We start from the raw sequence: 27,415 nt of genomic DNA, 5'->3' as shown, positions 1-27,415 counted from the left end.
GCGTCCTCGAGCTCTCGGGGACACGAGCTCTACATACCATGGGGCACAATAAAACTAGATTTCCCATCAGTGTTTCAAAAGTGAACAACATGGACTGCAGCTGTCCACAAATGTCGTCACAGGTATGTAACATAATGATAATATACACGTAACATATTGACCGAGTTTCAACAGGACAACATACTGAAATACGGGATTATGAAGTCATGAGGCGATCTGGCAGAAAAGTTATGTACAAACATAAGAATGAGATATCATAACTCCGCTATTTTACAGAGACTGCAAGACTAACCTTTCCCTCTCAGTTCTTTGACTTTCTCCAGTCGTATCACATCTAGCAAGCATTTCTTGTTCACACACCGCTCCTCCATGACACAAGTATTTATATGTACGATAGGCGGGTGTCAGAAATGCTAATAAACTTAACTGCAATCCTTATTTAAAGGGCTGTTTTAAATCAGAATAATGCATCAAGTGCAATTTGTCACGTGTGGCTACAGTGTGCTGTCTTACTAGATGAAGGTATGACATGGGTTTTGTAAATATTAATTTCTCAATAATCAACAAATGATATCTACAAAAATATTTATCCTGTTATGAACAGGATGAGAAATTACTCAACATTTGTGATCTTCAATTGGAGTCTAACTTTCCAGTCCTGACGTTCGTATAGTAATATTATGTTGTAGGTTATTAAGCTGATACAGGCCACCCGGACCGACAAGCACTGTACTATGTGCTATTTTCTTCTATTCTTAAAATATAATACATTCAACTATTATAGAGTAAGGAAATAATTATCTACAGAATCATAGCGTTGATGAAGGCCTTTGAACATAATTGGGATTCAAATAGGCACAAAATGTTGATTGTCTGTAGAGTTAGGTTATGTCATAAATCACAAGTATTCGTTATAAAAAAATATATAAAAAATCAATATCCCCAGTTAGACAACGTGAATATAATGGCCCTGTATATTTATAAAAGATTAGCAACCACTCGTAAAACCAGCTCGTTTACTCAGGTCAAGCTGGACAAAGTCCATCTTAGACTTGAATAGTTGATAAAGAGGAGCCCGAGGAAGGAGTGAAATAGGAGTAACAATTTAAGTAGTTATTCCACTGTTTAGTAGAAACTCCTTCTCTTGTCCAGACTTCCCTAGGGGTTATATGTCATGTTCGGGAATATTTCACTCACAAATAATAATATTGCACTTTTCCAAAGTACGAGCCTATTCACTCCACATTGCTCGTTTTAATTAATAGCGGGCTGAAAGTAAGCTAAGTTTACTTAACCTGAGAATGGGTGTTTTTCATGGTGAAATATTTTAAAGCAAACAAGTTTAACCGCATTCGGAAAAATTTTGCTTCCTTCGGCCATACTCGGCGTTAACTGGTAATAAAAACATGCTGATGAGGGTAGATCATATTGGGATGTTGGTGCAAGGGCGACACAGAAACACATCTACGACATCAGTCACTTGACGTATTCTATTCTTCTCCACGCTTTCAAAATTGTCAGAAATGACAAGACGGGTAGAGCGCAGGATTAAGCAGAAAGAAGTAATAAGTTAAATATTCAGAAATAACATTTACTCACTCAAATTGTAGCCGCCTACAAACCATGCATAAGGCAGGGTCGAACATTTAGTACTGAGAGTATGCTACAGAGGCCCTGGATATCTAGGTGGAATCCTACAAAACAGGTGTTCCAGCATACAGAGCTGCATCAACTTCACTCACCAAAGTCCGAAGAAAAGGTCTGAAAGTGTAGCATGGCATTCTAGAAAGACTAATCCTGGAGACGGCACCAGGAGAGGCACTGCATGCCACACAAATGCAGACTATTTGCTGCACAGGAGCTCATTACGATATAGCAACAACAAAATGATTCCGGACAATGGCTGCCAGCCTAAAGTCATTTGTAGTGTTTGAGTGTACAAAGCTTGTATTATTCTACCTCTGCAAGCAAAATAAATGCTTATTCAAAACAGATCTGCTAAAAATTATCATTTTCCACCAGCCAGACATGTTTCCATCCATGGGCATATTTAGAACAGTTGCAGACCAAATATACAACTTTAAAGATCTCAGATGCAATGCGACCACGTTATACATGTGTGCTAACCCTAAGCACTGTGTAATCGCTCACATCCAATGTTTACGTTAAAGCTTAGTATAATGGTTTCAAAAAATAAACAGAGCCCTGCTCGTCGAGGGCATATTGTGGAACATTAAGCTAAACAACTGTTTCCATGCCATGTGGCATATGCTGAATTTATAGCACCCTCGGGCTACTGTCACTGAAAGGTAAACAGGAACGTTTTCACTGAAGAGTACACAAGATTTCAGTATGCCACAGCTAAAGTATGTGCCAATGATCCACGCAACCCCAGGCAATGAAAATATGGCAAGATTTTCTCATCCACTGTACAGTCTTTGAGGTCCAACAGCCAATGAACAGCAAGATCGTAAACCCGTCTGAATAAACACTCTCCAGGGAAAATCTGGACCAGTGGCCTCTCTAGCAGCACAACAAACATTTTTTAAAAACAAGCATTGGCATAGCCAATAGGTCTCGCCTTTGGGACCTTATAAGTGTTTAGAAAATGCAACAGTTGATGTTATTGCGTCAAGGATATTGTGCTGGATAACTAAACAGTTATACAGGCCCAGACTGGCCGTTGCGGGCACCGGGCAATCCCCCGGTGCGCCGCTAGGGTGGAGGTCGGTTTTGGGCCCTGGGGGCCATTTTTGTTACAGAGCCGTTTTTGCAGCATAGCTGCAAAATCGGCCCTGTAACAAAATCGGCCGAAAACCGACCTCGGCAAAGAGCTCGGTCGCTTTTGGTTCACAGTTCGGCCCTGCACTTATAAGGTCCCAAAGGCGAGGCCTATTGGCTATGCCAATGCTTGTTAAATGACAGCCTGCAAGTAGCAACACAGTGTTCTTTGCAGACGATGTCCAGCCGTGGGCACTCTGGAATAATGATATACATGTAGCGTTTGAATGTAGCACCTTTATCTTTCTAGTAATAGCATACAACATACTTAGGTTTTTCACATCATTACATTTATGTGGAACACCATGCCTCAAGTAGAAACTGGTGTGAGAAGTAAAAAGGATGGAAATGAAATGTTTACACCTCTTAGCAATTGTACAGATTTAGAAATGAGAGAAAATAGTGTTCACTCATACTTTACACTCACTCTTACTGCCAACTACTTTGGCTGGTGAGCACAAAACAGCAAGTATTCAGTAATAACACGCTCAAAATATCAGCAAAATGATTTGCCTACGATTTACCCCATTTTTTTTAGCTACTGTGTAAATCAGATGCACTAATATTATGTCAACACAGCACAAATAACAACTGCACAGCCGAGATTTGGCATACGATTTTTAGCAGCAGTATGTAATAACCCCATATACAGTTATTCCTGATGTTTCACTTCACAAACAATTAGTGTCAGGATACTACAATTCCCAGAATGGATTGAAGTAAAAAGTGAAAGCTTGGGGTCAAAAGTATGATGCCAGCATACAGAGAGAAATCTAGAAAACCAACTACTATGCAGTATACCAAAATTACGTTTACTGGGTTTCCTTCATTACTAAACAATACAAGCACTTGGTGTTTGACTTACATTTTTTTTATCTGCCTCCAAAGCTATTAATCCCTTGAGTGCTGCCGTCGGCCAACAGTCGTCGCGAGCACTACCTTGCCAGTGCTGCGCACGTCCGTTGGCCAGTTTCTTCGAACGTTCAGCACTGGCGCAGAACGTTCGAAGCAACAAACGGGTTAAACAGTTTTGTAACTAAACAACTATAGTAGACAAAGTAAAAAGCAAACACTACCACATTCTTTGTAATGATGTTACTCTGCTGGTTTATCAAACCTTTTCATAAACAAATGTTTACATTTCTTTGCAGGCTTTGGGTCATAAGCAATAGAGCCTTCTAATGCGACAAGGAATGTAAAAAATAATCTTCTCAAAACTGATGGCTTGTTACCATCAATAAAAGCGCAGTGATATGCATATATGCAAATAGGCTTCTAGCAACGTAAATGCACATTTTACAAGTAGTTGCGTAAAGACAGATCTCCATTTCGAACATTGAAATTCTCACCAATTAAACAGCATATGCCACATTCACATGAAGATTAGCTTGTGAAAATAGTGAGTACAAAAACAGAAAATGTCTGTAGTAAAAGGCGCATAACATCAATAAAAAAAATAAGAGCTAAATTGGTTTCCAAAGCTTGATTCTTGCACACCTTTTTCTAAATTTATGGAAAAATGGTAATTCCACTTGTCGCACCTCGACATCTATTGTTTGTATCCCCGCAAAGTTTGTCATGGATGAATGACACACACAACACTCTTTAAACCAAACCTAAAAATGTTCCAGTCTAATATAGACAACAAGCCCGTAGGAGTGTGCTATTTTAGTATCAAGTATAACAACGGCCCAACCTGCTGCACACAACTGATTTGACAAATGGAGAGTTTACCCAGCAAAAGTAACAAACGCGGCCAAGCTAATTACTAACAGATGCCCCCTGCACCCTACTGCTCGCTCCTGCAAGGTGGGTGCCGATGCATGCACAAGTTTGTTTAAAGTGCAGACAAATTCCAAAAGGTTGTCTCCTAGAGCAGCGCATGCGCGCTGCACTAGGCTCGACCTAATAGATGTCTCCCAGATTAGGACGTAAACCATTACTGTAACAATGAAGAGGTCTTATGACAGAGCAGAGGCAAAACTGCTTAAGTCAAGAATGGCAGTTACAATCAATCAACTGTCATGCAGTTCCCACTAATTCGTGGGATCTGCAAATTTGTGGCAACGTAAACTTTGGGTGAGGTGCCTAGACTGATTCCATGCACCCCATAGTATATGTTGGCCTAGAGACCAGATTGCTCACAGTGCCACCATAAGCCCCCCATAACCCAAACAGGTGGCAAAAAGTTTCTGGCAAGCACTGAACATGACAACCCTGACCTCTCAGGGATCAAGGTAATAGATCTAGAACCATTTCGCTTAGTTACTTGTGCGCTCTTGTTCTCAGAGAAGTATACAGAGAATACACAATAGGACACTTTCAATACATTGATAGAACCAACATTATTTTTGTATAGAATACATTCACTGTGATAATCAGTAGACAGAAGCAAATGAAAGTGATTAAATGCACCAAAAGAGTGAATAGTTCCACCATGGTGCTAAAACAGTCTATTTATGCATGCATATAAAACAAGGTAATAATCAGATATACTCCTACTATGCAATCCCTACTCTATGTGTGTCTAGAGTGTATAAAAAGACCTTGTACGCAGTGTTCGAGGCATCATGATAATGTTGCACAAAGTCAGATGTATAAGCAAAGCAGTTTCAGAGAAACTAATCCAACATTGTCATGCATGCAAATATGTGCAAATGGCCACAGTAACATTTTATTGTTCAGAAAGAGGACAATGTAAGAAAATGCGCAGTGTTGCTACGTGGCCTAATCCGGGCACATAATACAACTGCTGACTGATGAGGGATGATGAACATCTGAATAACATACAAACCAAAGACTGAAGGAGGGTGACCTTTAGCCCCTTTGTAATGTCAAGAGAAAGACCGTTGGCTAAGGGCAAGGCCACTGCTATAACCTTAGATGGAGAGATGAGATAACTTACTGCCTAGCCTAACCACCTGTGATCAGCTCTTGCAGATGAGAGATGAAGCACAGCTGCAGACCATGCTTAGCCAGAGGACAGCAACAGAAATCCACACCGGCTGGTGGTAATATGAGATGTCTAATATCGTCATGGAATCGAAGACATTGGGAACAGAATCGGATGTCTGTTAGAAACTTAAAAAGACGTAGAGAAAGGTGTACTTCCCCCAACATTTTTAAGTGCTGGGCCTAAAGGATGACTGGCCTGACCCCAAACACCATAGTTTGTAAATTAAACGATGACTGTTAGCCAGGTGTCCATATTCACCTCAAACTTCAAGCAGAAACTCTATGCACCAACCAGTGTAAGGACTGTCGAGAGGCTGCAATTTTGACTGTGCACCAATTGAGCAGGGGCTAAACTTGAAAACCTGTAGCCAAAGACTTGATCATGCGATCTTAAGAAGACTGCTCTTCAAACTAAGAGAACCGGTCTTAAATATCTAAATCCTGAAATTAGTTCAGAAACCACATGCCCAGCTGTTTCCAGCATTTCCAATGAGGACTTGTACAAAACAAAAGAACTACTGTCGCTATCCAGCCCAGTGAATTTCTAGTTTATTTTAACACGAAGTAATGTGTTTTTCCATAGCTAAAGCCAACCCACAATTGCGCATAGCCTTTGCCATTCGTGGCAGGGGTTGGCTACAGGGCCTGGGTGCTTCTAAGCCCCTGTAGGAAGTCAACCCCAGGTTGGATGCAGGATGTGGCCTGCAGCAACGCCATGAGGCCAACCTCCAGCTCCTCCCTCAGGCAGCCAACCCCACACTGCACATAGCCTTTGGCCGTACGCAGCAGAGGTTTGGCCACAGGCCCTGGCCTGTGACCAAATCATCTGGTGGCAACCGACCCCAAGCTGGGCATGTCCCTTGGCCGTGCAAGGCGACAGGTAGGCCGGAGGCAGCCAGCCCACCTGAAGGAAGCCAACTCCACAGGCAGCCAACCCCCACGCCTCACACAGCCTTTGGGGTGCACAGCATAGGGCTGGCTTTCAGGCTCTCCATCTCCTGGGGCCAGAACATATACTAAGAGGGGCCTTGCAGCCTTACCAACTAATATGGCCCCAGAACCCCATTCTCCAAGGTCTCGCTAAATGATAGATGGGTGCCCATCCAGCACACCCACCAAACCACACACAATAATGGGAGTGGGGAGCGGGCCTCCCTCCACAAGCCTAATTAGACACCGGGGACCCCATCTCATTGGGATAAAATGCTTAATTAAGGGTAGGGGGCAATCTAGCCTCTTTCCCTGAGCCTTTTTAAGGTCACAGGGGCCCCATCACCCTGGGCCACAAGTGGGTGCCCAACCGGGGCACCCACAAACTGTACACTGGGGCAGCTGAGTAGTCCCCGCGGCTCCAGTTGTCTCCCCGCATAATGCTGAAATCAGCATTGCTACTTTCCAGAGAAAGCTGCTGTTTTTAGTATGCTCCAACCAGGCAGGAGCAATATCTGTTCTTTTTCCGTTCCCCGCAGGAGTGCAGGCAGGAAAACAAAACAGAAGTTTGCTCCCAGCCATTGGGAGCAGAATTACCTTCCCTGCCCGCACTATTGCAGGCAGGAAAGGTAGGTTTTCTCCTGTGTGGCGGGAGATTTAAAAATGCTCCCGCCAGGTGGAAGCAAACAGTAACCAGGCTCGCCCGGGGGGGATGGGTTCCTTGGGCCTTTAAAGGCTGAGAGAGGGGGACAGTGTGGCCCCCCTTCCATTTTAATATGCTATGCCCCGGGGGATGGTGCCCCTGGGGCCTTTTTAAGGTACACATGGCCCTCCTCCGCTTCAATAACATATCGGCCCTGGGAGAAGGTGTCCCCTGGGCCTCTAAGCAGCTTGGGGAAGAGGGCCATGCACCCCTCCCCTAAATTCACCAATGAGCACACGTGAGAGCCAGCAATTTTTTTTATATTAATTTCACTGTAAATCTTCAGATCCTCTGCAAATATGCGGCAAATATACCAAAAATAATGTGCCACCACACCACCAGGCCTAGGGGATCAGGGAGTCCCTACCCAAACCTATATATCTTTTTCTTCTTTTTAGGACTCAGGTCTGAGTCCCTGAATCCTAAAATGGCTGCCACCACGTCTGGGTTGATGTAGAGGCATCCAATCAGATCTCAGCAGGAGATCTGTCGGGTCTGCCGAGCCTTCACGCCCTGAAATATACTAAAGGGCAGATTTACAATAAACTAACACAGCGTGGTGCAGCAAGTCATTTTCCTGTGCCGCGCTAAGTTCGTTTGGAAGCACAAGGATGCAACATATTTACAACAATATCACTGGTGCACAAACTCCTGCCATGCCCAGATGGATGCACCCTTGCACCATGGTGAAAGGATACCTGTGTCATGGGAATGATTGTTTATGTGCAGGAAGGGTTCCTCTTCCTGCACATAAACAGTAAGAAATTGTGTTTTCCAAATGTTATGTGTGCTGCATTAGCATACATGATCCTTTAAATAAATGATGTTTTACAAGTTCTGTTTATGTGCAGGAAGGGACACCTTCCTGTATATAAACAACCCTTAGAGGTTATTTCCTCATTCTATGTGTTCTGCAGAATGCGCCTCCCTAATCTGGAAATGTGACTGGTTCCCTGGGTGTTGTGTGGGAACACCCACAGCAACACCTATGGATCGCCGCTTTCACGCAAATTGCTGAGTGTAAAGGGGCCGTATTTACAAGGACAGGAAAAGCTACGCAGGGTAGAAGCCACGCAGGGTGGCTTTTCCTGTCTTTGTAAATATGGGGAAGAAAAATGTGCTGCAAGTGTAAGGGGCTTGTAAATCTGCCCCACTAAGTTTTTAGGTTTAGTACAGACAGGTTTAATCTGTATTAAAACCTAACACTCACCGAAGCTATATTGGGAAATGAAGTGGATATCAGCAGTGCACAAGTCGGGGGTACACGCAGGTACACGGCGTCCACACAATATTTTCATTGGGTGAACGCCATTCCCCCTACCAAGAAGTTGGGCCCCACAGAAATATGTTGAACTTGTCCTGGTGTAAGACACCTTGACACGTTCAGTTGCGCCTGCACGTTGTCTGCTTTCCATTTCCAGCAGCAACCTGCAGGCAGCGAGGGGGCTTTTATTTTCACCTCTAGCCAGGCCGAAGTTAAGGGGCCATCAGTCCTCCTTTTGTTTGAATATCTTGACTGGAGGCGGCCTGGAACCTCACACAAATGTAAATGCCACAGAGGGAAACAAAGGCACGCAGCATGCTATCTCTTCACAGGTACTTAAGAGAGGCATTCTTTTGCCTTTGTTCTGTAAGACTGTCAGATGGGGTGGTCTGTCCTAGTATTTACACAATTAATTTAAATAGCACTATTTTATTTCTATTATAACGCTACCTCGTGACGTCATGTGCTGTGATGGCACGCGTCATAATGTCACTTGCATAGTGTCTAACTTGGTCAGTCCCCCCACTTCTTTTTATCGGACTTTGTTGTTATTTAGGACTCCCTCACCCTCCCTCCCCTCTCCCACTCCCCTGGGCACCCGTACCCCCACTCGTGCCACTTGTGTTGCGACGTGTCATGTGGCGTTCTAGAACGCCATCTGAAAGCCTGCCAGTTGAGAATTTCCGCTGAGGCGTTGACATGCTGTGGTTACTACGTTGTCTGCCTCCTCTCTGATGTGCTGTTACTACAAGAAGAATAAACCTTGTTCTTGGAACTACTGCCTATGTGTATTCTTCACAAGAATGGAGACGATTACAGCGCATTGGCGAACCTGCACGTAAGGTGGCATTTACATGGCCGGTCTTCAAGTGGCTTTCTGGACTGCAACAAACAAACTATCTCCTGTACCGGACCAGCAATCTGGCACCTTGGTGCGGCACCTTTTGCCATTACTAGCCCTGTTCCAGCACCTCGCCGTTGAGGGTCACAGTGCGGACAGTGTTTCGCACAAGCGACAACGGGTCGCATCCCTGACAAACTTGTGACCGCCCTCCACTCTCACACTTGCAAGTGTTGCTACGCCTGCGGAACACAGTGATCCCCCACCTCGCAACGTGCTTGGGAGTGGTTGACCCTCGATACACAGCATTCATGCGCGTCGTGTTTCACTCTTCCACGCCTGCTGCGTCACACCCGGCATCATACTTGGAGAGCTCCCTCATCAGTTTCATGAGGGGGAGTTCCATTCCGGACGCGACCTAGTGGCCCATTGCATCACTGCCTTTTGCAACGTCTCTTTTCCAATTGTCTGGCTACAAGTCTACACCCTCACGCCACAACTTACTCGGCGAGTGAGGGCCCCTGTCTCTCTTCAGCCAGCGCAATGTGACTGAGCCTTCCATTACCTCTCTAAAGTTCTCTGCCTCCTGTTGGTTTTGGATTCTGCACTCTGGGCATTGTTACCCCCACTGCCACCACCTGGCCCACTGGGATATCCATCCCACCGTTTCACCAAAGTTGCGGCCACGTCACTGGGTGTATTGTCCCCTCTGGTATGTTGACACCACCTGGTGACTCAGTGCCACCATGGCTTCAGGCAATGTGTTCAATTTATCACCACTTCAAGTATTTCTACCTGCTGCTGGGGAACCTGTATTGAAATGGGAGATGTGGCAGGAGTATTTCAACAATTATATTTCCACATTGGATGATGAGGAGGACGACTTAACTTCAGAGAAGAAAAAAACATTGTTGCACTGCTTAGGAGCTGGGGGGTGGAGGGGTCAATGTTTAGAATCGCATAAATACAAAAATATGCTCAGGTGATCAGGGGGATGTATATTTGAACACATTGGACGCTTTAGATAATTACTACAAGCCTACGGTATGTTTTGCAGTAGATAGGTACAGGTTCTACTACATGAAACAAGGCAAGGATGAGTCAATTGAGGATTATGTTGCTGTTCTGAGGAATTTGGCTCTACCATGTTGCTGGAGAGAGCTACATGACAATATCATAAGAGATCAGAATGTTATGTGCTCAGCCAATCCTGCCATGCAAGACTTATTATAGGCAAAGTGGGAAAAGCCCCTACAGGAAGTCCTTGATATAGTTAATCATTCACTCAATCAATCAACCATTTGTTAAGTGCACTACTCACCCGTGAGGGTCTCAAGGCACTAAAGGGGGGGAAGGGTGCGGCTATTGCTCGAACAGCCAGGTCTTGAGAAATCTCCTAAAGGTCAGCAGGTCCTAGGTCTGTCGCAAGTGGATGGGCAGGGTGTTCCATGTCTTGGCTGCGAGGTGGGAGAATGATCTGCTGCCAGTGGATAGCGGAGCGAAGCTGAGTCGTTTGTTGTGATATGTTGGTCCGGCATTGTGGAGTGCTTTGTGAGCGTGGGTAAGGAGCTTGAAGGTGATCCTCTTGTTCATGGGGAGCCAATGCAGGTCTCTCAGGTGGGCAGTGATGTGGCTGTGGCGGGTGGATGTCGAGGATGAGGCATTCTGTATGCGTTGGGAGTCTTTTCTGGAGTTTGGCCGGGATTCCAGCGTAGAGGGCATTTCCGTAGTCCAGCCTGCTGCTGACTAGGGCCTGGGTGACCGTCTTTCTGGTTCCGGTGGGGATCCATCTGTAGGTCTTGCAAAGCATGCGGAGGGTGTTGAAGCAGGAGGAGGAAACGGCGTTGACTTGCTGGGTCATTGATAGCGATGAGGCCATGACGACACCCAGGTTGTGTGCGTGGTCGGTGGGAGTGGGAGCATCTCCCAGCGTGGCCGGCCACCAGGAGTCGTCCCAGGCAGAGGGGGTGGAGCCAAGGATGAGGACCTCTATCTTGTCAGAGTTCTGCTGCAGGCGACTGTTCTTCATCCATTCGGCGACGGCCTTCATTCCTTCGTGGAGGTTGGTTTTGGCGGTGGCAGAGTTTTTGGTGAGGGAGAGAATCAGCTGGGTTTCGTCAGCGTAAGAGATGATGTTGAGGTCATGCGATCGGACGATGTTGGGGAGCAGTGCCATTTAGACGTTTAAAAGGGTTGTGCTGAGGGATGATCCTTGAGGGTACGCCACAGGTGATCTTGGTGGCTTCGGATTGGAATGGAGGGAGGCAGACTCTCTGGGCTCTGATGGTGAGGAAGGAGGTGATCCAGTCCAGGGTTTTGTCGCGGATCTCTGCGTCGTGGAGGCGTGTGCATAGGGAGTGGTGGCAGAAGGTGTCGAAGGCGGCCGAGAGATCCAGGAGGATGAGGGCTGCGGTTTCGGGTCCTGATGTCATCTGTGGCGGTGATGAGGGCGGTTTCGGTGCTGTGGTTGCTGCAGAATCCGGATTGAGATGAGTCCAGGGTGGTGTTCTCCTCGAGGAAACGGGTCAGTTGCCCGTTGACAATCTTCTCGATGACTTTCGCCGGGAACGGGAGCAGGGAGATGGGCCGGAAGTTCTTGAGGTCCTTTGTGTCCGCCTTGGATTTCTTGAGTAGGGCGTTGATCTTGGCATGTTTCCAGCTCTCTGGGAAGGTGGCGGTTTCGAGGGAGCAGTTGACGCTCTTCCGAAGTTGGGGTGCGATGATGGAGGTCGCTTTGTTGAAGACATGGTGAGGGCAGGGGTCGGATGGTGAGCCGGAGTGGATGGTTTTTATGGTTTTGATGATGTCGTCATCGTTGACGTGCTCCAGGAGAGCAGAAGGCCGGTGTGGCTGGGGGGCGGTGAGTGTGGGGTGTCGGCGGCTGTAGGGGGGTCTGGATGTCGAAGCTGTTGTGGATGTCTGCGATCTTGCGTTAGAAGGTAGCTAGGGAGTCACAGAGGTCTTGCGACAGCGGGATGACGTTGGAGCAGGACCTGGGGTTGGCGAGTTCCTTCACGATGTTGAAGAGCTCTTTGCTGTTGTGCGCGTTGTTGTTGATGACCTCCTTGAAGGAGGTCCTTTTGGGCGTTAGAATGAGTTGGTGGTGCTTGCAGCTGGCGTTCTTAAGGGCTGTGTGGTTGTCCGGTGTTTGTGGCGCCACTCCTTCTCGAGTCTTCGGCAAGTCTGCTTGGATGCCTGGAGGTCGGTGGTGAACCAGATGGCCCTTTCGTTGGGAGTGTCTGTTTGAGGGTTTCTTGATCGAGACGAGAGGGTTGGCGCGGTAGTCGATCCAGTGTCTGAAGTCGTGGGCAGCTGTGTCAGTGGGGTGGTTGGTGGGTTTCGGGCGAGAGTGGTGATTAGCTGGTCTTCGGTGACCTTGTTCCAGCTGCGACGCGGGAATCGTTGCGTGTGGTTGTGCGCTGTGCGTTGCTCGAAGGAGAAGTGGATGCAGTGGTGGTCAGTCCAGTGGAGTTTGGTGGTGTGGTGGAAGGTGGCGTGGTTGATGGCGGAAAAGATGGGGTAGAGCGTGTGTCCGGCTGAGTTCGTGGGTGTTGTGACAAGCTGTTTGAGTCCGAGGTTGGCAAGGTTGTAGAGCAGGGTGGTGGAGTTGCTGTCGTTGGTGATCTCGAGGTGGAAGTTCAGGTCTCTGAGGAGGATGTAGTCTGTGGATGCAAGGGCGTGCGTGCTGACGACGTCAATAATGGCGTCGCTGAACAGCAGCCGGGGTCCAGGGGGTCTGTAGACAAGGGTTCCTCTGAGGGTGGTGTTGGGATTGGTGTTCGGCAGCGCTGAGGGTGCCTTTGGTGCTGGTTGAAATTCTGAGGGTATTCTTGTGGACGATGGCGATTCCTCCTCCTGGTCCGTTGGTGCAGTCCCTGCGGGTGATCTTGTAGCCGTCTGGGATGGCTATGGGAATGTCGGGCTCCGAGGAGGGGTTCATCTAGGTCTCTGCCAGGAAGAAGACGTCTGAGGAGGATGAGTCGAGTAGGTCCCAGAGTTCGATGGCGTGCCTGTGGACGGAGCGGGTGTTGAGTAGTATACATCTGAGATGCTTGCGACCTGTCCTGGTGGGGGGCAGGACGCACTGGTGTTTGCAGGCAGGTGAAGCTGCAGCTTCGGCAGGAGAAGGGTCCATGGGTAAGCATCGGGTGGCCTGGAAGCAGGTGGATGATCAGCCGGTGTTGAGTTTGTGGAGGATGTTGGCGTCGTAGCGGAGTCAGGCGTGCGTGGGGGCCAGCGGGTCCGGCGCTGGGCACGGTCCAGGCACAGACGGGCATGCCTTTGGCGCGACTGCACAGTGGTCGCCATAACGTAGGGGCGGGGGGAGGGGGGGGGGACCAGGAGTTGGGAGCGGGGCGGTAGGGGGAGAGGTCAGCGGCGGGAAAAAAACGGAGGGGAGACCAAGGCGAGCAACAGCCCCCAGCAAGGGCTGTAGGGGAACAGAAAAGTCAATGAAGTAAAATAAAACAGGAATACAATACAGCAGTACAACAGTGGCGCTAGTAGCAGATTGAGTACAGACAAGAAAAACAATCACCATCCGCCTGTGGAATGGAATGGAATGGAAATTGCACTTGTATAGCGCATAGCTACCCGGAGGCCTCGCAGCGCTTGTGAATGATTACTTAGTGCGGGCTTGGGGTAGATTAGCAGGTGTTAGCAAACAGGTGCGTTTTCAGGGCCTTCCTGAAAGACATATGGTTGTTGTGTTCCCGAAGAGAGAGCGGGAGGGGGGGGGAACCTGGACCAGGGTGGCTAGAACACTGCAGCAGGGAGGGGGCTGGCTTCAAGGCAGAGCACCGCGGAGCTACCAGGGAGAGTGTGTGCCTTGGACCGAGGTCTGAGGACTCACACGCAATTTTCAGCCTTAGTCGCAGGTCCAACATCTCTGCTCTTTTAAACTCGCTTCACTGGCTGCCGGTGCGTAAACGCATTCTTTTTAAGACTCTTACTATGGTGTTCAAATCTCTTCACGGCACTGGCGCCTTCTATTTAAGGAATAGAGTACGTTTCTACCATCCTTCCAGATCCCTACGGTCATCCTCCCAAGAGCTGGCTATTGTTCCAAAAATCAAACGAGCTCGCATTGGGGGACGTTCCTACAGACTGCTGGCACCTCAACTGTGGAACAAACTGCCTCTGTCTCTCAGGAAGCTAGACAGTCTGCTCTCCTTTAGGAAGGAGCTCAAAACGTGGCTGTTTGGACAGTAGCCTCCTGCGTCCTTTTCGGTTTTGGCCCTGCAGATCTTATAGCGCCGGGACACTCTGCCCGAGTAGCTGAGCGCTTTATAAGACAATCACTAACATAACATAACACGCGCTCCCCCGCAGCAGTCGCCATAATGTAGGAGCGGGGGGAGGGATGAGGAGCCGGGAGGCGGGGCGATAGGGGGAGGGGTCAGCGGCGGCAGCAGGAAAAAAACGGAGGGAAGATGAAGGGGAGGAGGTGGAGCAACAGCTCACAGCAAGGGCTGTAGGGGAACAGAGAAGTCAATAAAATAAAATAAAACAGGAATACAATACAGCAGTACATGGCGCTAGTAGCAGATTGAGTACAGCCAAGAAAAACAATCACCAAGCGCCTTGAGGAACGTAGACCAGGCTGGTATTGAACCCTGCAGCAGAGAGGGGGCTGGCTTCAAGGCGGATCGGAGCACTACGGAGCTGCCGGGGAGAGTGTGGGCCTTGCACAGAGGTCTGAAGAGAGCTGAATTAACTGGTGGGTGTGCCAAAGCAGTAATGGCCGAAAGCTAATCAAAGCAAGAGGAACTTTCTACAATTGCGAGAATAAGTGAAGTGAAGCATCGATCTCAGCCATTGCCCAACCACAAGTGGAGAAATACAGATGCGTTGAAGCTCCAGAACTTCTCAAAGGCTTCGTCACAGAAGAAGTGCTACAGATGTGGTAGTACTGAACATTTAGCTGATGACAAAAGATGTACCGCATGCTCACAAAAATGTAGCAATTGTGGCATCATAGGACACTTCATGAAGGTTTGCAGAAGAAAGAAAGGTAACAATAGAGTCAAACTAGTTGTGCAGAAGGAGGGGTATGACTTGGACTCTTCCGACGTTAACATGTATGTTCTCAATGTAGTTGACCCCTGGTGCTTAACATAAACACAGGTGACGAGAAAAGGAAGAAACCCATATGCAACATGGCTATAGGGGGCATTGACATAGATTTAGTGGCAGATTCAGAAACGCCACACACCATAGTTTATAAGGTTGTGTGGCATGAAAAGTTCGTACACACTTTGGGTCATGACTTAACCCAATCGGATGTGTCTTTAAAAACATTCACGGGAGAACCCATCGAGATGTTTGGCGACAGGAAATTGAAATTTGCTTTTAAAAGTAGAGACACCCTAAGCAAATTGTATGTGTCAGTCACTTTTAGGAGTAAGCAAAACCAAAGGCAGGGTCAAGCTATGGTACTGATTGCCTGGATTTGACATTGCTATTGAGAGAAAGGTGAGGGATTGCATGCAATGTGAGTACTCGGATAAGTCACAGGTGCCTTTCAGGCCAATGTTACGCCCCCTGTCTAGCCCTGAAATGCCCTGGGAGAGAATTGGCATTGATAAAGTTGGACCCATTAGAGAGCAGGATGAACAGGTGCACATTGTGGTGGTGGTGGATGATTTCTCCAAATGGCCGGAAGTGGGCATACTCCACAAAACTGACTCAGGCAGCATCACCAAATTCCTCAACAAGATTTTCATATGGGACGGTTTACCGAAGTTCATCCTAAGCGACAACGGGCACCAGTTCATGTCTGACAACTTCAAAAGGTATATGGAAAGGAATGGCATAACGCACAAAACCACCTCGGTGTACCACCCTGCCAGTAATGGTGCGGTGGAATGGTTCAACTGTGTCATCAAGGGCTTAGTGCAGCTGGCAAAGAAAAATGGTTTAGCCTGGAAAAACGAAATGTTTAAAATGGTGTGGGCGCACAGAGTGACTCCAAATAAATGCACGGGTTCTAGTCCCTTTGTGTTAATGAGAGGTAGAACACCCATGTGAGAAGACAATGTTGGATGGCTGGAAACAGCCAAAAGGGCTGAATGGTCCCCGAAAGACTGTGAAAGAGAACTTGTTACGTTCACAGGAAAGTAGCAAGGAACATCACGATTCAAAACACAAATGCAAACTAGTGTCCCTGGAAGTAGGCAATATGGTTAGAGTAAAACACACAGGCTCATAGAGAAAGGTCAGAGTTGCTACACCCACCCCTTATAGGTAAAGAAAATATTGTGCAATTTATTTTATTTATTTATTTATTTTTTGTTTTATATAGCGCTAGCTTGACCTGTAGGTATCAGAGCGCTTTACATACACACAGTAAGCAGCAGAAGGACATTACATTACATAGTAGGCCGGCAGTAAGGAAGCAAACCAAAGAAAAATAAATGAATATGCAGTGCAGCGGGGGGGGAGAGAGCAATAAAAGAAAAGGCGAGAGTGACATAGTCTGGTCACCCACTATCCAGGAATGTCCAAAGAGAGAGGAAACAACTCAAATAAAGAAGACTAGGTTTGTTGACGTTGGTCATGAAAGTATTAGTTTGGGAGATGAAGTTTCAGGTCCCTTTCAAAACAGGAGAAGGAGGGGTTGCATCTGAGGACTCCAGGAAGAGCGTTCCATATTCTGGGAGCGTTGCCAGAAAACGATCGGTATTGGGTGGTTTGCTTTTTAAATTTCGGAAGAATAAGAAGGAGTGAGTTGGAGCTTCTTAGTGTTCTGGATTGACCTGCTCTACTCAGTTTGTTATTTAGGTAGTTGGGGTCAGGAGAGTGAAGGGTTTTGTGTGTGATGCAGGCCAATTTATAGATACATCTCCCTTCCATGGGAAGCCAATTGAGGCAGTTGAGAGCTGGAGTGATGTGTTCAAATCTTTTAACTCCAGATACGAGTCGAGCGGACATGTTCAGCACTGCTCTTAGAGGGGCTAGGTGAGCCTTAGGAATCCCTCTAAGGATGGCGTTTCCGTAGTCAATTTTAGAGAGAACTAGGGATTGGACTACTGTCTTGAGGTCATCGTGGGGTAGAAAAGGTTTCAGTTTCTTGAGGTGTTTAAGAGAGAAGAGAGCACTTTTAGCAGAGGTTTTGATGTGAGCATCCATTGATAAGTTCCTGTCAAGGGTGATGCCTAGAGACTTAACTGAGTCGGATAGGGTAAGGGGGCAGTTTAGGGCAACCAGATTCTTGAGCCACTCTTGGATTGGACTATGGTTACTTTTTGGAGAGAATAGGATTAGTTCTGTTTTATCTGGGTTGAGCTTTAAGTGGTTAAAGTAGAACCAAGTTTGGATCTCGGTTAGGGTGGTATTGAGGAGTTGGATGTCGCTGGGCGACTTGATCCTGAAATAGATTTGGGTGTTGTCCGGGTAAAGGTGGTAATTCAATCCGGCTTTTTTCAATACGATTGTGAGGGGCTTCATGAAGAGATTGAAGAAGGAAGGGGAGAGGATCGAACCTTGCGGGACCCCAAGTGTTACTTTAGTGGGTTTTGAGAGACAGGAGTTAATTTTAATTTGTTGCAGGCGGTGCTGAAAGAAGGAGGTGAACCATTTTAGTACTGTGCCATTAATGCCGGACCGTTTCGACAGGGTCTCCAAAGGGGCTGGATGGTTTACTGTGTTGAATGCAGCAGATAGGTCAATAAGGATGAGTAGGCAGGCAACACCTTCGTCTAGGGCCTTGTGAATGTCATCGGCGACGTTGAGCATAGCTGTTTCCATGCTACAGCCTTTTCTGAAACCAGATTGAAAGGCATCAAGGAGGATGAACTCATCAATGTGATTATTGAGTTGGAGGAGAACACATTTTTCCAATGTCTTTGCAAGGAATGGGAGGTTAAAGATAGGTCTGAGGTTGTTAAGATCATTAGGGTCAGCCCCAGGCTTCTTGAGAATGGGTGTGATTGTCCTAGTTGAAGGGAGTTTGGGACACAGCCTGAGGTGAGAGAGGCGTTGATGATTTATGTCCAGAAAGGGAAAATGGTGTGGTTGAGTTCTTTTATGATTGTGGAAGGGAGGGGGTCCATGGTGTGGGAGGAAGGTTTTAGATTGGAAATTATATTGAATACCTCGTTTACCGACATTAGCTCAAAGTCGGACCAATGCGCATTGTTTTTTAGCTGGAGGTAGGTCTGATTGTCCTTGTTAAGAGCTCTTTCCGAGAGTTCCAGGGAGGTTGAAGGGGGGCAGGTTAAGGGGGAAGGGAGTTAGCAGTTTGTAAGAAGGATTGATCAATTCTAGAGACTTTATTGGTGAAGAAGGTGGCAAATTATTCACATTGCTCATTGGTGGCTTCGATTTCTTAAAAAAGGGAGAGTAATTAGTTTGGTTTTAACAATGTTGAAGAGTTCTCGTGGTCTGTTTTTTGCCAGATCTAGTTGGCTGCGGAAAAAAAGATGTCTTTTCACTGAAGATGTGTTTTTTGTAAGACCGTCGAGCAGCTCTCAGATTTGTTAGGTGCAGGGACGAGGGGTTTTGTCTCCAAGACCTTTCCGTTTGTCTGGGTTGGCACTGTTCATCATTCAGCTCCACGTTAAACCAGGGTTTTGATTCGGTTCTCCTCAGTTGTTTGAGTTTGAGAGGAGCTACTTAGTCTAAGGCCTCTGTCATTCTTGAGTTGAAGTGAGAAGTGAGGTCATCAGCCGTCCATGATGAGGGATGGAGTTGAAGATGGGGATGAATCTTGGCTTCAAGTTCGGATAAAGGTATTTCTTTGATGTTTCTGGTTAAGAGTTTAGGTTTGACAACACAAATAGGTTGGAGGCTGGCGAGAGTGTCAGTCTTGAACAGAATGAGGTGGTGGTCGACCAGTCAACGGGAGTAATCTCTCTCAAGGAGATCAGATTGTTGTTTGTTATGATCGCATCTAGTGTTGCACCTTTGATGTGAGTTTGTTTATTGCAGAGTTGCTTGAGGTTGTATATTTCCGGAAGATTGGAAAGATCCAGGACAGTGGAGTCTACTGGGTCATTCCAGTGGATATTGTGGTCACCCAAGAACACATCTTTGGTGTCTGTCAAGGAGAATCGTGTTATTAGGTCTGTTCGTTCTTATGGGGAAAAGGGTACGCTCTCCAGGAGGATGGTAGATGGTGTGGAAGTTGATGGGTGGGTGCCCTTGGTGGTGAGTTCCATGCCTAGGTATTCAAACAATAGGTATTCTGCAGGTTTGAGTTTGATAATCTGTATTCCATCTCTATGAATGATGGCTAGCCCCCCCCCTCGGTTTTGATCGGCCTGTCTTGTCTGATGAGGTTGTACCCTGGAGAGGTGAGAATGTCAAGAATGGGGGTGGATTGGGCATTGAGCCAGGATTCTGTGAGGAAGGCGATGTCAATTTCTTCAGCGAGAAGAGCCTCAGCAATGTCAGTAGCGTGTTGTACTGCTGATCTTCAGTTTAGGAGCATGCAAGAGAGAGGACGGGGAGCCTCGATGATGGGGGGAGTTAGGTGTATAGAGGTGTAATGAGCAGGGGGTCTAGGTGAGCGGACAGTATTCGCGATTCTGTTAGTGCTGATAATAACAGGGATGTGGGCAGGGACTGACTTCTGGTCCAAAGCGAGGTGGGGGTTTTAGAGTTTCGTAGGTTTCAGTACCAAAAAGAGTTGGCTATCCCTGTTGGGACTGAGGGCCTGGCTTGAGGATGGGCTGGAGGGTCGAAGGGCGCTCTGTGGGGCTATGTGAGATGTATTGAGTGAAGTAAGAGAACAGCACCTCGGGGGGAGGGAGCACGGAGGCTTGGCCCTGTTGAGAAGTTCTTGTTTAAGGTTAAGGAAATCAGCAGCAAAGGAGTTAATTGTCTGCTCTATTCTGTTCAGTTGCTGTGCTATAGAGCTGAGGAAGTTTAATGTTTTAGGCCGGGGATGACTGGGGTCTATGGAGGGAGGTTGAGCAGGGGTGCGGGGTTGGATGGAGTCCATGGGAATAGGAGAGGGGGGAAGTTGTAAGCGGGGAGTCGGTATTGTCATGTTCCTATTCGAGGAGTTCAGTGTAGGAGAGGTGGGACTGGTGTCCAATTGAGGAGGGAGAGAAATTCTGGGACGGACGTCAGGGTTCCGGGCATTGTCAGCGAGATTGGCTGTGGAGGCAGGTTGTGAATGTGGGAGTGTGACATCGGAGGGGGGGGAAGCATGCAGTGGTAGGAGGGGGGAGAGAGACCACCAGATTGGAAATTACGTTATTAATTCAGCTTTGCTGAGTGACGGCAAGGTCTTGCACTTTTCTGCACTCTCTAGGGGTAAGAAAAAGAGTGTGAGGTTGGACCAAAGCGATGTAGACGCTTCCCCAGGTCATGAGGAGGATTGTGTACATGGAAAAATGAGTTTGGGAAATGTGTAGGATTATGATTCTCACGTAGACAACAACGGTGGGGGCGAACAAACTCAAGGTGTGGATGTGGCACCTGCTGAAGTAACCCCAGATGAGAATGTAGCGAACAGTGATGCAGGTATGAGGGTGGCTCAGAGTCCAGCCACCTCGAGTCTACACGATGCATCTGACACATCTGTGGTGCACAAGACTAACAGTGAAAACAGCACGACCAGGACTGGACGTGCAATAGCCAAACCGTGTTGGTTTAAGGATTTCGAGTGTTATTAGCAAATGGTCACTGGGTACAACTGCTTTCATGTTCTCCAATCTAGTAGAAAGTGTTGCTATGTACAACTTTTCGTATTATGTTTCAATTGCATGGCGGCTTGCTGTGATCCCCCCTCTCTTCCTTGCCCTTAGGAAGGAGATGTGTTGTAATGTAGGCCTTCCTAACCCTCCCACCCCCACCCCCGGGGCACCCGTACCCCTGTGCGTGCTGATTGTGTTGTGACATATCGGCTGAAAGCCTGTCAGTTGAGAATTGCCGCTGAGGCGTTGACACGCTGTGGTTACTACGTTGTCCGCCTCCTCCCCGATGTGCTGTTACTACAAGAAGAATAAACCTTGTTCTTGGAACTACTGCCTACGTGTATTCTTCACAAGTGACGTGTGCCCAGACGTGGGTACTGTAAAAAGTGTGTACTCTGTGTAGATAGTTTACTCAATACCACACTGTTTGCAAACAGCGAAACGCTCATGAGAAATATACCACAGAGTATTACAGAAGAATCTACGAAGAACAGTGTAAACTCTTTGCAACAGTTGTAAAAAAACTGACACGATTTCCAAAAATAAAAAACAAGGTCTAAAGTTGCTTACAATCACAATACCTGCAGCCTACACAGTGTTGTGAAAACTTTATAGATAGCCCATCTTCTGAAGCAAAACAAGCGCACAGACACATACATGTCATACCAAACCATTCTCCAAGAGTACCCAGTGGAGGTCTAACAACCGAAAGCGATTCTTTGCACTTGTAGCAAGTGTCTAAAAGCTGAGACACTGACTAGACCAATTTCTTGGGTCCAGCATGTCGGTACTTTGTATGCGAGATGCCTTTGCGTAGTACCTAGTATAAGTAATTTGCACTATCGCAGACAGCAATGGATCAGTAAGAGGAATGCTTGCACGCTGTTGCCAGAATTGCCAGTGATGCTAAACTTCCTCACATTCAGATAAGCTGATTATCTTTTACTTTAAAGTAACAATTGTGATTTAGTTAGTTAAAACTGAAATGGCAAATACATTCCTTCCTCCAGTTGTTAAACGCAGCCGTTTACGGAGAGCGTTCTCTTTGTGAATTTGAAGAGCTTGGAGATGCAAGCATTATTTTATTTTTTTTCTAAACGGTTATCAGGCAATTAATGCCTGCTTAGTGTGCTCTTAGTTCAATGCACTTGCATTATTTAATAGGTTAAAGCCCTGATATGGAGTTGGTCTATTCATTTCATCGTGCCAACTGCCTACTGCGAAACGACACTAAGCGCTTTTACAGCCAACCATGCATGCCCTTGCTGCACCCAAGGTATCTCGAGCCCTTCCTTACCCAGCTTATCAGCCGCTCGTTGCAGGACTCCCTCAAGCCGCTGCCGGTTCCTCCCTGCCACGGCCCAGCGCAGAGCCGATACCCTGAACTCCTCCTCGGACGCCACCCGTGCCAGCTCTTCCACCACAAACTGGCCAGTAAAACCAGAGGCCCCCAGCACAGCCACCTGGTAGGGTCTGCAAGAGTCGTCCGCATCGCCGCCTCGGGTAGCCATGGTGACACGCACGACAGAGCTTCGAGGGTCTCAGAATTAAGAAAGCGAAGAAGAGGCTACGATTCTGGAACTGCGTGCAAGCTCAATGGGTGGGCAAGTCGACAGGCACTGTGCCAACCAATAGCTTGCGCGGCTGTCCGATCACGTGACGACGGGAGCTGCTAAAGTCTTTTAGTCAGGCTAGATAGAGTCAGAGAGAGACGGAGGGAGTTGGGTCCTGATGACTGAGGGAGCCTGCATAGGGCTGATGTCGGCAGCCATGTTACACGCAGGCACACGTCTCATGTATTCACGGTTCTAGAAAAGCAATGGAACTAACACGCTTGTGTGTATGACAGAACAGATGCCACGTTCTGGAAGGAGCCTGCGCCTGTAACCAAAACGGTCTGAGCTGACGATTTTGAAATGGGGAACAAGGTTCGAATCTCAGAGTCGGCTCAACATCCTGTGATTCTGGGCAAATTACTTCATCTTATTGTGCCTACCAACAATGAATGTGTCCTATAACATTACATTACTTGTGAAATGTAACTGGTGCTCATGTAAAGCGCTCCCATACCTTCGTGTCGAGTTAGCGCCATATAAAACGGTAACAAAAAAACTGGGTTCACTGGAGTGACTTTAATATTCGAGAGTAGGTCAACTGTACAGAGAATTAGCTAAATAAACATGCAGAACATTCAGTGTTGTTAGTGCATTAAAAAGTATGGGAACTGTGATGCTCTGCGCAAAGGTGGGGTGAGTGTGTGTGATGGGGAGGGGGTTCAAATGTGCTGCTATAAAAAGGTAAGGCCCGATTCACAAGGGAAAACTGAGTCGAAAGTCTTACTTTGTGATCTTCAGTAATCACAAAGGGCATTAACGACTAATAAAGTTAGACTTTTGTCTCATTTGAAGTTACGTTTAACCAAGACAAATATTTAACTTTACTACTCGTAAATGCCCTTTGTTAATACCGAAAGTTGTAAAGTTCGACTTTTATCTTAGTTTACCTTTGTGAACCGGGCCCTAAATATTCTCTAGCTTTTTTTCCAGTAAGTGCATATAAAAGAAGGCATATATTAAATGAAAAATAAATGCAAGGTAATTTAATCAGTGGGAAATGCAGAGGACTTTGTCTGTAACCAGGGAGGCACAGAATTAAAAATTTGCAAGCATTCGTGACAAGAATTTTAAATTCTATTAAGGACACGGAGGCGAGGATTATGCTTTCTCTATTTCTTTAATACAGACAGCAGCCAATAGGAACACAGTAAAGAAAAAGGAAACTACCATACCCATGAACACCTGGGCAACCATAGAGACTACATCCCTATATAAACAACCATAGAGGACATGACTTCCTCTTTCTTAGTCCATAAACAGTTAATCAGAAAAAAGTCAACTCAAGTATCTCCGAAGAACATCCAGAGGGAAGCATCCAAAGGCAACAGGAAGATCGACTAGCAGAAGACGTCCCAAGGAACCAAGGACCCGGAAACTGGAGCAGCAGAAGACAAGTCAAGTCAAGTCAATGAATTTATATAGCGCGCTACATACCCAGAGGGTCTCAAGGCGCTTGAGGAGGGGTGGGGAATTACTGGTCGAATATCCACGTTTTAAGTTGCTTTCTGAATGCTAGGTGGTTCTGAGTGAGGCGAAGGTGAATGGGAAGTGAGTTCCATGTTTTAGCAGCCAGGTAGGAGAAGGATCTTCCTCCCATGGGGGTTTTGTTGATGCGAGGTATAGCAGCAAGGGCTTGGTTGGAAGAGCGCAGCTGGCGGAAGGGGGTGTAGAAGGAGAGTCGTGTGGTGAGGCATTCGGGTCCGAGTTCGTAAAGTGCTTTGTGTGCGTGGGTTAGGAGGCGGAATGTTATCCGTTTATTGATGGGGAGCCAGTGGAGGTCTTTCAGGTGACCAGAAATATGGTCTTTACGTGGGATGTCTAGTATGAGTCTGGCTGCTGCGTTCTGGATGCGTTGGAGTTTTTTATGAAGTTTTGCGTTGGTACCGGCGTATAGGGTGTTTCCGTAGTCCAGTCGGCTTGTAACCAGTGCGTGGGTGACCGTTTTTCTAGTTTCGGTGGGGATCCAGCGAAATGTTTTTTTGAGCATGCGGAGAATGTTGAAGCAAGATGATGAAACAGCGTTTACTTGTCTGGTCATCGAGAGTGAGGAGTCCAGGATGACGCCCAGGTTCCGTGTGTGGTCAGTCGGGATGGGTGCTTTTCCAAGGCCCGCTGGCCACCAAGAGTCGTCCCAGGCGGAGGGGGAGGTACCTAAGATAAGGACTTCTGTTTTGTCTGAATTCAGTTTCAGACGGCTGTGCTTCATCCACTCGGCTACTTCTTTCATTCCTTCATGTAGGTTGGTTTTGGCGGTGTTGGGGTCTTTGGTGAGTGAGAGGATTAGTTGAGTGTCATCAGCGTAGGAGATGATGTTGAGGTTGTGTTGGCGTGCGATGGCCGCGAGGGGGCTCATGTATACGTTGAAGAGAGTGGGGCTGAGTGAAGATCCTTGTGGCACGCCGCAAATGACTTCAGAGGCCTCTGACTTGACTGGTGGGAGGCGGACTCTCTGAGTTCTTCCGGCAAGGAACGAGGTGATCCATTCCAGTGCTTTTCCTTGGATTCCGATGTTTCTGAGGCGCTGTAGAAGGGTGCTGTGACAGACTGTGTCGAAGGCTGCGGAGAGGTCGAGGAGGATGAGGGCGACTGTGTCTCCATTGTCCAGTAGAGTTCGAATGTCGTCTGTTGCTGCGATGAGTGCGGTCTCAGTGCTGTGCTTTGCTCGGAAGCCGGACTGTGAAGAGTCGAGGGATTTGTTGGTTTCGAGGAAGGTGGCGAGCTGGTTGTTGACAGCTTTCTCGATGACTTTGGCCGGGAATGGGAGGAGCGAGATGGGGCGGTAGTTTTTTAGTTCGGTGGGGTCAGCTGTGGGTTTTTTCAGAAGGGCGCTGAGTTCGGCGTGTTTCCAGCTTTCCGGGAAGGTGGCGGAGTTGAGGGAGCAGTTGATGACGTCTCGGAGGTGTGGTGCTATGATGGAGTCTGCTTTGTTGAAGATGTGGTGAGGGCATGGGTCTGTGGGGGATCCTGAGTGGATGGAGTTCATCAGTCTGATGGTGTCTTCCGTGGAGATTGGGTTCCAGTCATTAAGGATGTTCAAGGGGGGTGAAGGTACAGCAGAAGGTTGTGTGGGTTGGTCTTCGGGTTGGTTGTCGAAGCTGTTGTAGATGTCAGCGATTTTGTCGTGGAAGAACGAAGCTAGGGAGTCGCAAAGGGTTTGAGAGGGGGTGATGTCGTTGGAGTTGGCAGTGGGGTTGGTAAACTCTTTGACGATGTTGAATAATTCCTTGCTGTTGTGGGCGTTGTTGTCTAGTCGGTCTTTAAATGCGGCTCTCTTGGCAGTCCGGATCAGTTGGTGGTGTATGCGGGTGGCGTTTTTGAAGGCGTCCCTGGTGCTGGTGTTTGGGTCTTTTTTCCAGGCCTTCTCAAGGGAGCGACAGTGTTTCTTGGATTTATTAAGATCATCGTTGAACCAGGATGCGTTTTTGTTGCCTAGTTTGATTTGACGCTTTTTCAAAGGTGCTAGGATGTCGGCGCTGTTGGTTAGCCATTGATTGAGGTTAATGGCTGCTTGGTTGGGGTTCGAGGAGTGGGCGGGGGGGTTTTGAAGAAGCGATGAGGTAATCTGATCGATGGTGATTTTGTTCCAGTTTCTTCGCAGAATAGGTTGAGGATGGTTGTGGGTTGTTGTCTTTTTGTAGGTAAAGTGAACGCAGCTGTGGTCCGTCCAATGGAGAGCTGTGGTGTGACTGAAGAAGATATGTTTGCTGGAGGTGAAGATAGGGTCGAGTGTGTGACCTGCGTAGTGAGTAGGGGTATTAACAAGTTGTTTAAGTCCGAGGTTGGCGAGATTGACCAGAAGGGTGGTGGCGTTGCGGTTGTTGCTCTTTTCCAGGTGAAAATTGAGGTCTCCCAATAGAATGTAGTCCTCGGAGGGAGGGCGTGTGGGGTGATAAAGTCTGTGATGTCTTCACTGAATTGTGCACGGGGTCCTGGTGGCCTGTAGAGGAGGGTGCCTCTGAGTGTGGTCTTGGGGTCGGTGTGGATCTGGAAGTGAAGGTGCTCGGCACTAGCGAGTTTGACGTCTGAGCTGGTTGAGATGCGGATGGAATTCTTGTGGACGATAGCGATGCCTCCTCCTGTATGGTGGGTGCGGTCTTTTCGGATGATCTTGTAGCCTTCCGGGATGGCGATGGTGATGTCTGGGGCTGAGGAGGCGTTCATCCATGTTTCTGTTAGGAAGGCGACGTCCGGAGAGATGGTGTCTAGTAGATTCCAAAGGTCGATGGCGTGTCTGTGGACCGAGCGGGTGTTGAGCAGGATGCATTTAAGGTGGTTGGTGTCGGATCTCTGTTTGGTGTTAGTGGATGAGGAGATAGTGTTGGTGCCGTCATACTTGCATGAGTTGCAAGTGAAGGGTCCATGGGTGTGTCCAGGAGCGGCTAGGGCGCAGTTGGGGAGGCGGCCGGGGTTTAGGGCTAAGAGGGTGGAGGCGTCGTAAGTGATGCGGGTGGGGTGGGTGGTTACGGGGGTCAGGGGGTCTGGCGCTGGGCGCGGTCCAGGCGCGGATGGGCGTAGACGGGCTTACCTTTGGCGCACCTTCGGCGCGCATAGGGCGCAACCGCTGCGCGTAAACGCTGCACGGGAAGGTATCTGTCATATAAGGATAGTGGAGGGGGGCGGAGCGTGGGAGGGGGAGCTGGGAGGCGGGAGCGTAGGGGGAGGGGCGGGCTGCAGGCACAA

The 27,415-nt window shown here is 47.7% G+C and overlaps 1 protein-coding gene across 1 annotated transcript in view; it reads right to left on the bottom strand.

Moving 5' to 3' along the window:
• Window positions 1-22,754, bottom strand: part of SCCPDH (saccharopine dehydrogenase (putative)) — a 340,744-nt gene extending 317,990 nt beyond the window's left edge. Inside the window, exon 1 of the mRNA XM_086927202.1 lies at window positions 22,417-22,754. Within this exon, the coding sequence (XP_086783328.1) occupies window positions 22,417-22,630 (214 nt within the window). The 5' untranslated portion in view covers window positions 22,631-22,754. The remainder of the gene's footprint in view (window positions 1-22,416) is intronic.
• Between the last annotated feature and the right edge of the window lie 4,661 nt (window positions 22,755-27,415).

The sequence above is a fragment of the Lissotriton vulgaris genome, chromosome 6 (genome assembly GCF_964263255.1).
Source record: "Lissotriton vulgaris chromosome 6, aLisVul1.2, whole genome shotgun sequence".
Taxonomy (NCBI): domain Eukaryota; kingdom Metazoa; phylum Chordata; class Amphibia; order Caudata; family Salamandridae; genus Lissotriton; species Lissotriton vulgaris.
This window is presented reverse-complemented; position numbering and strand designations above follow the sequence as displayed.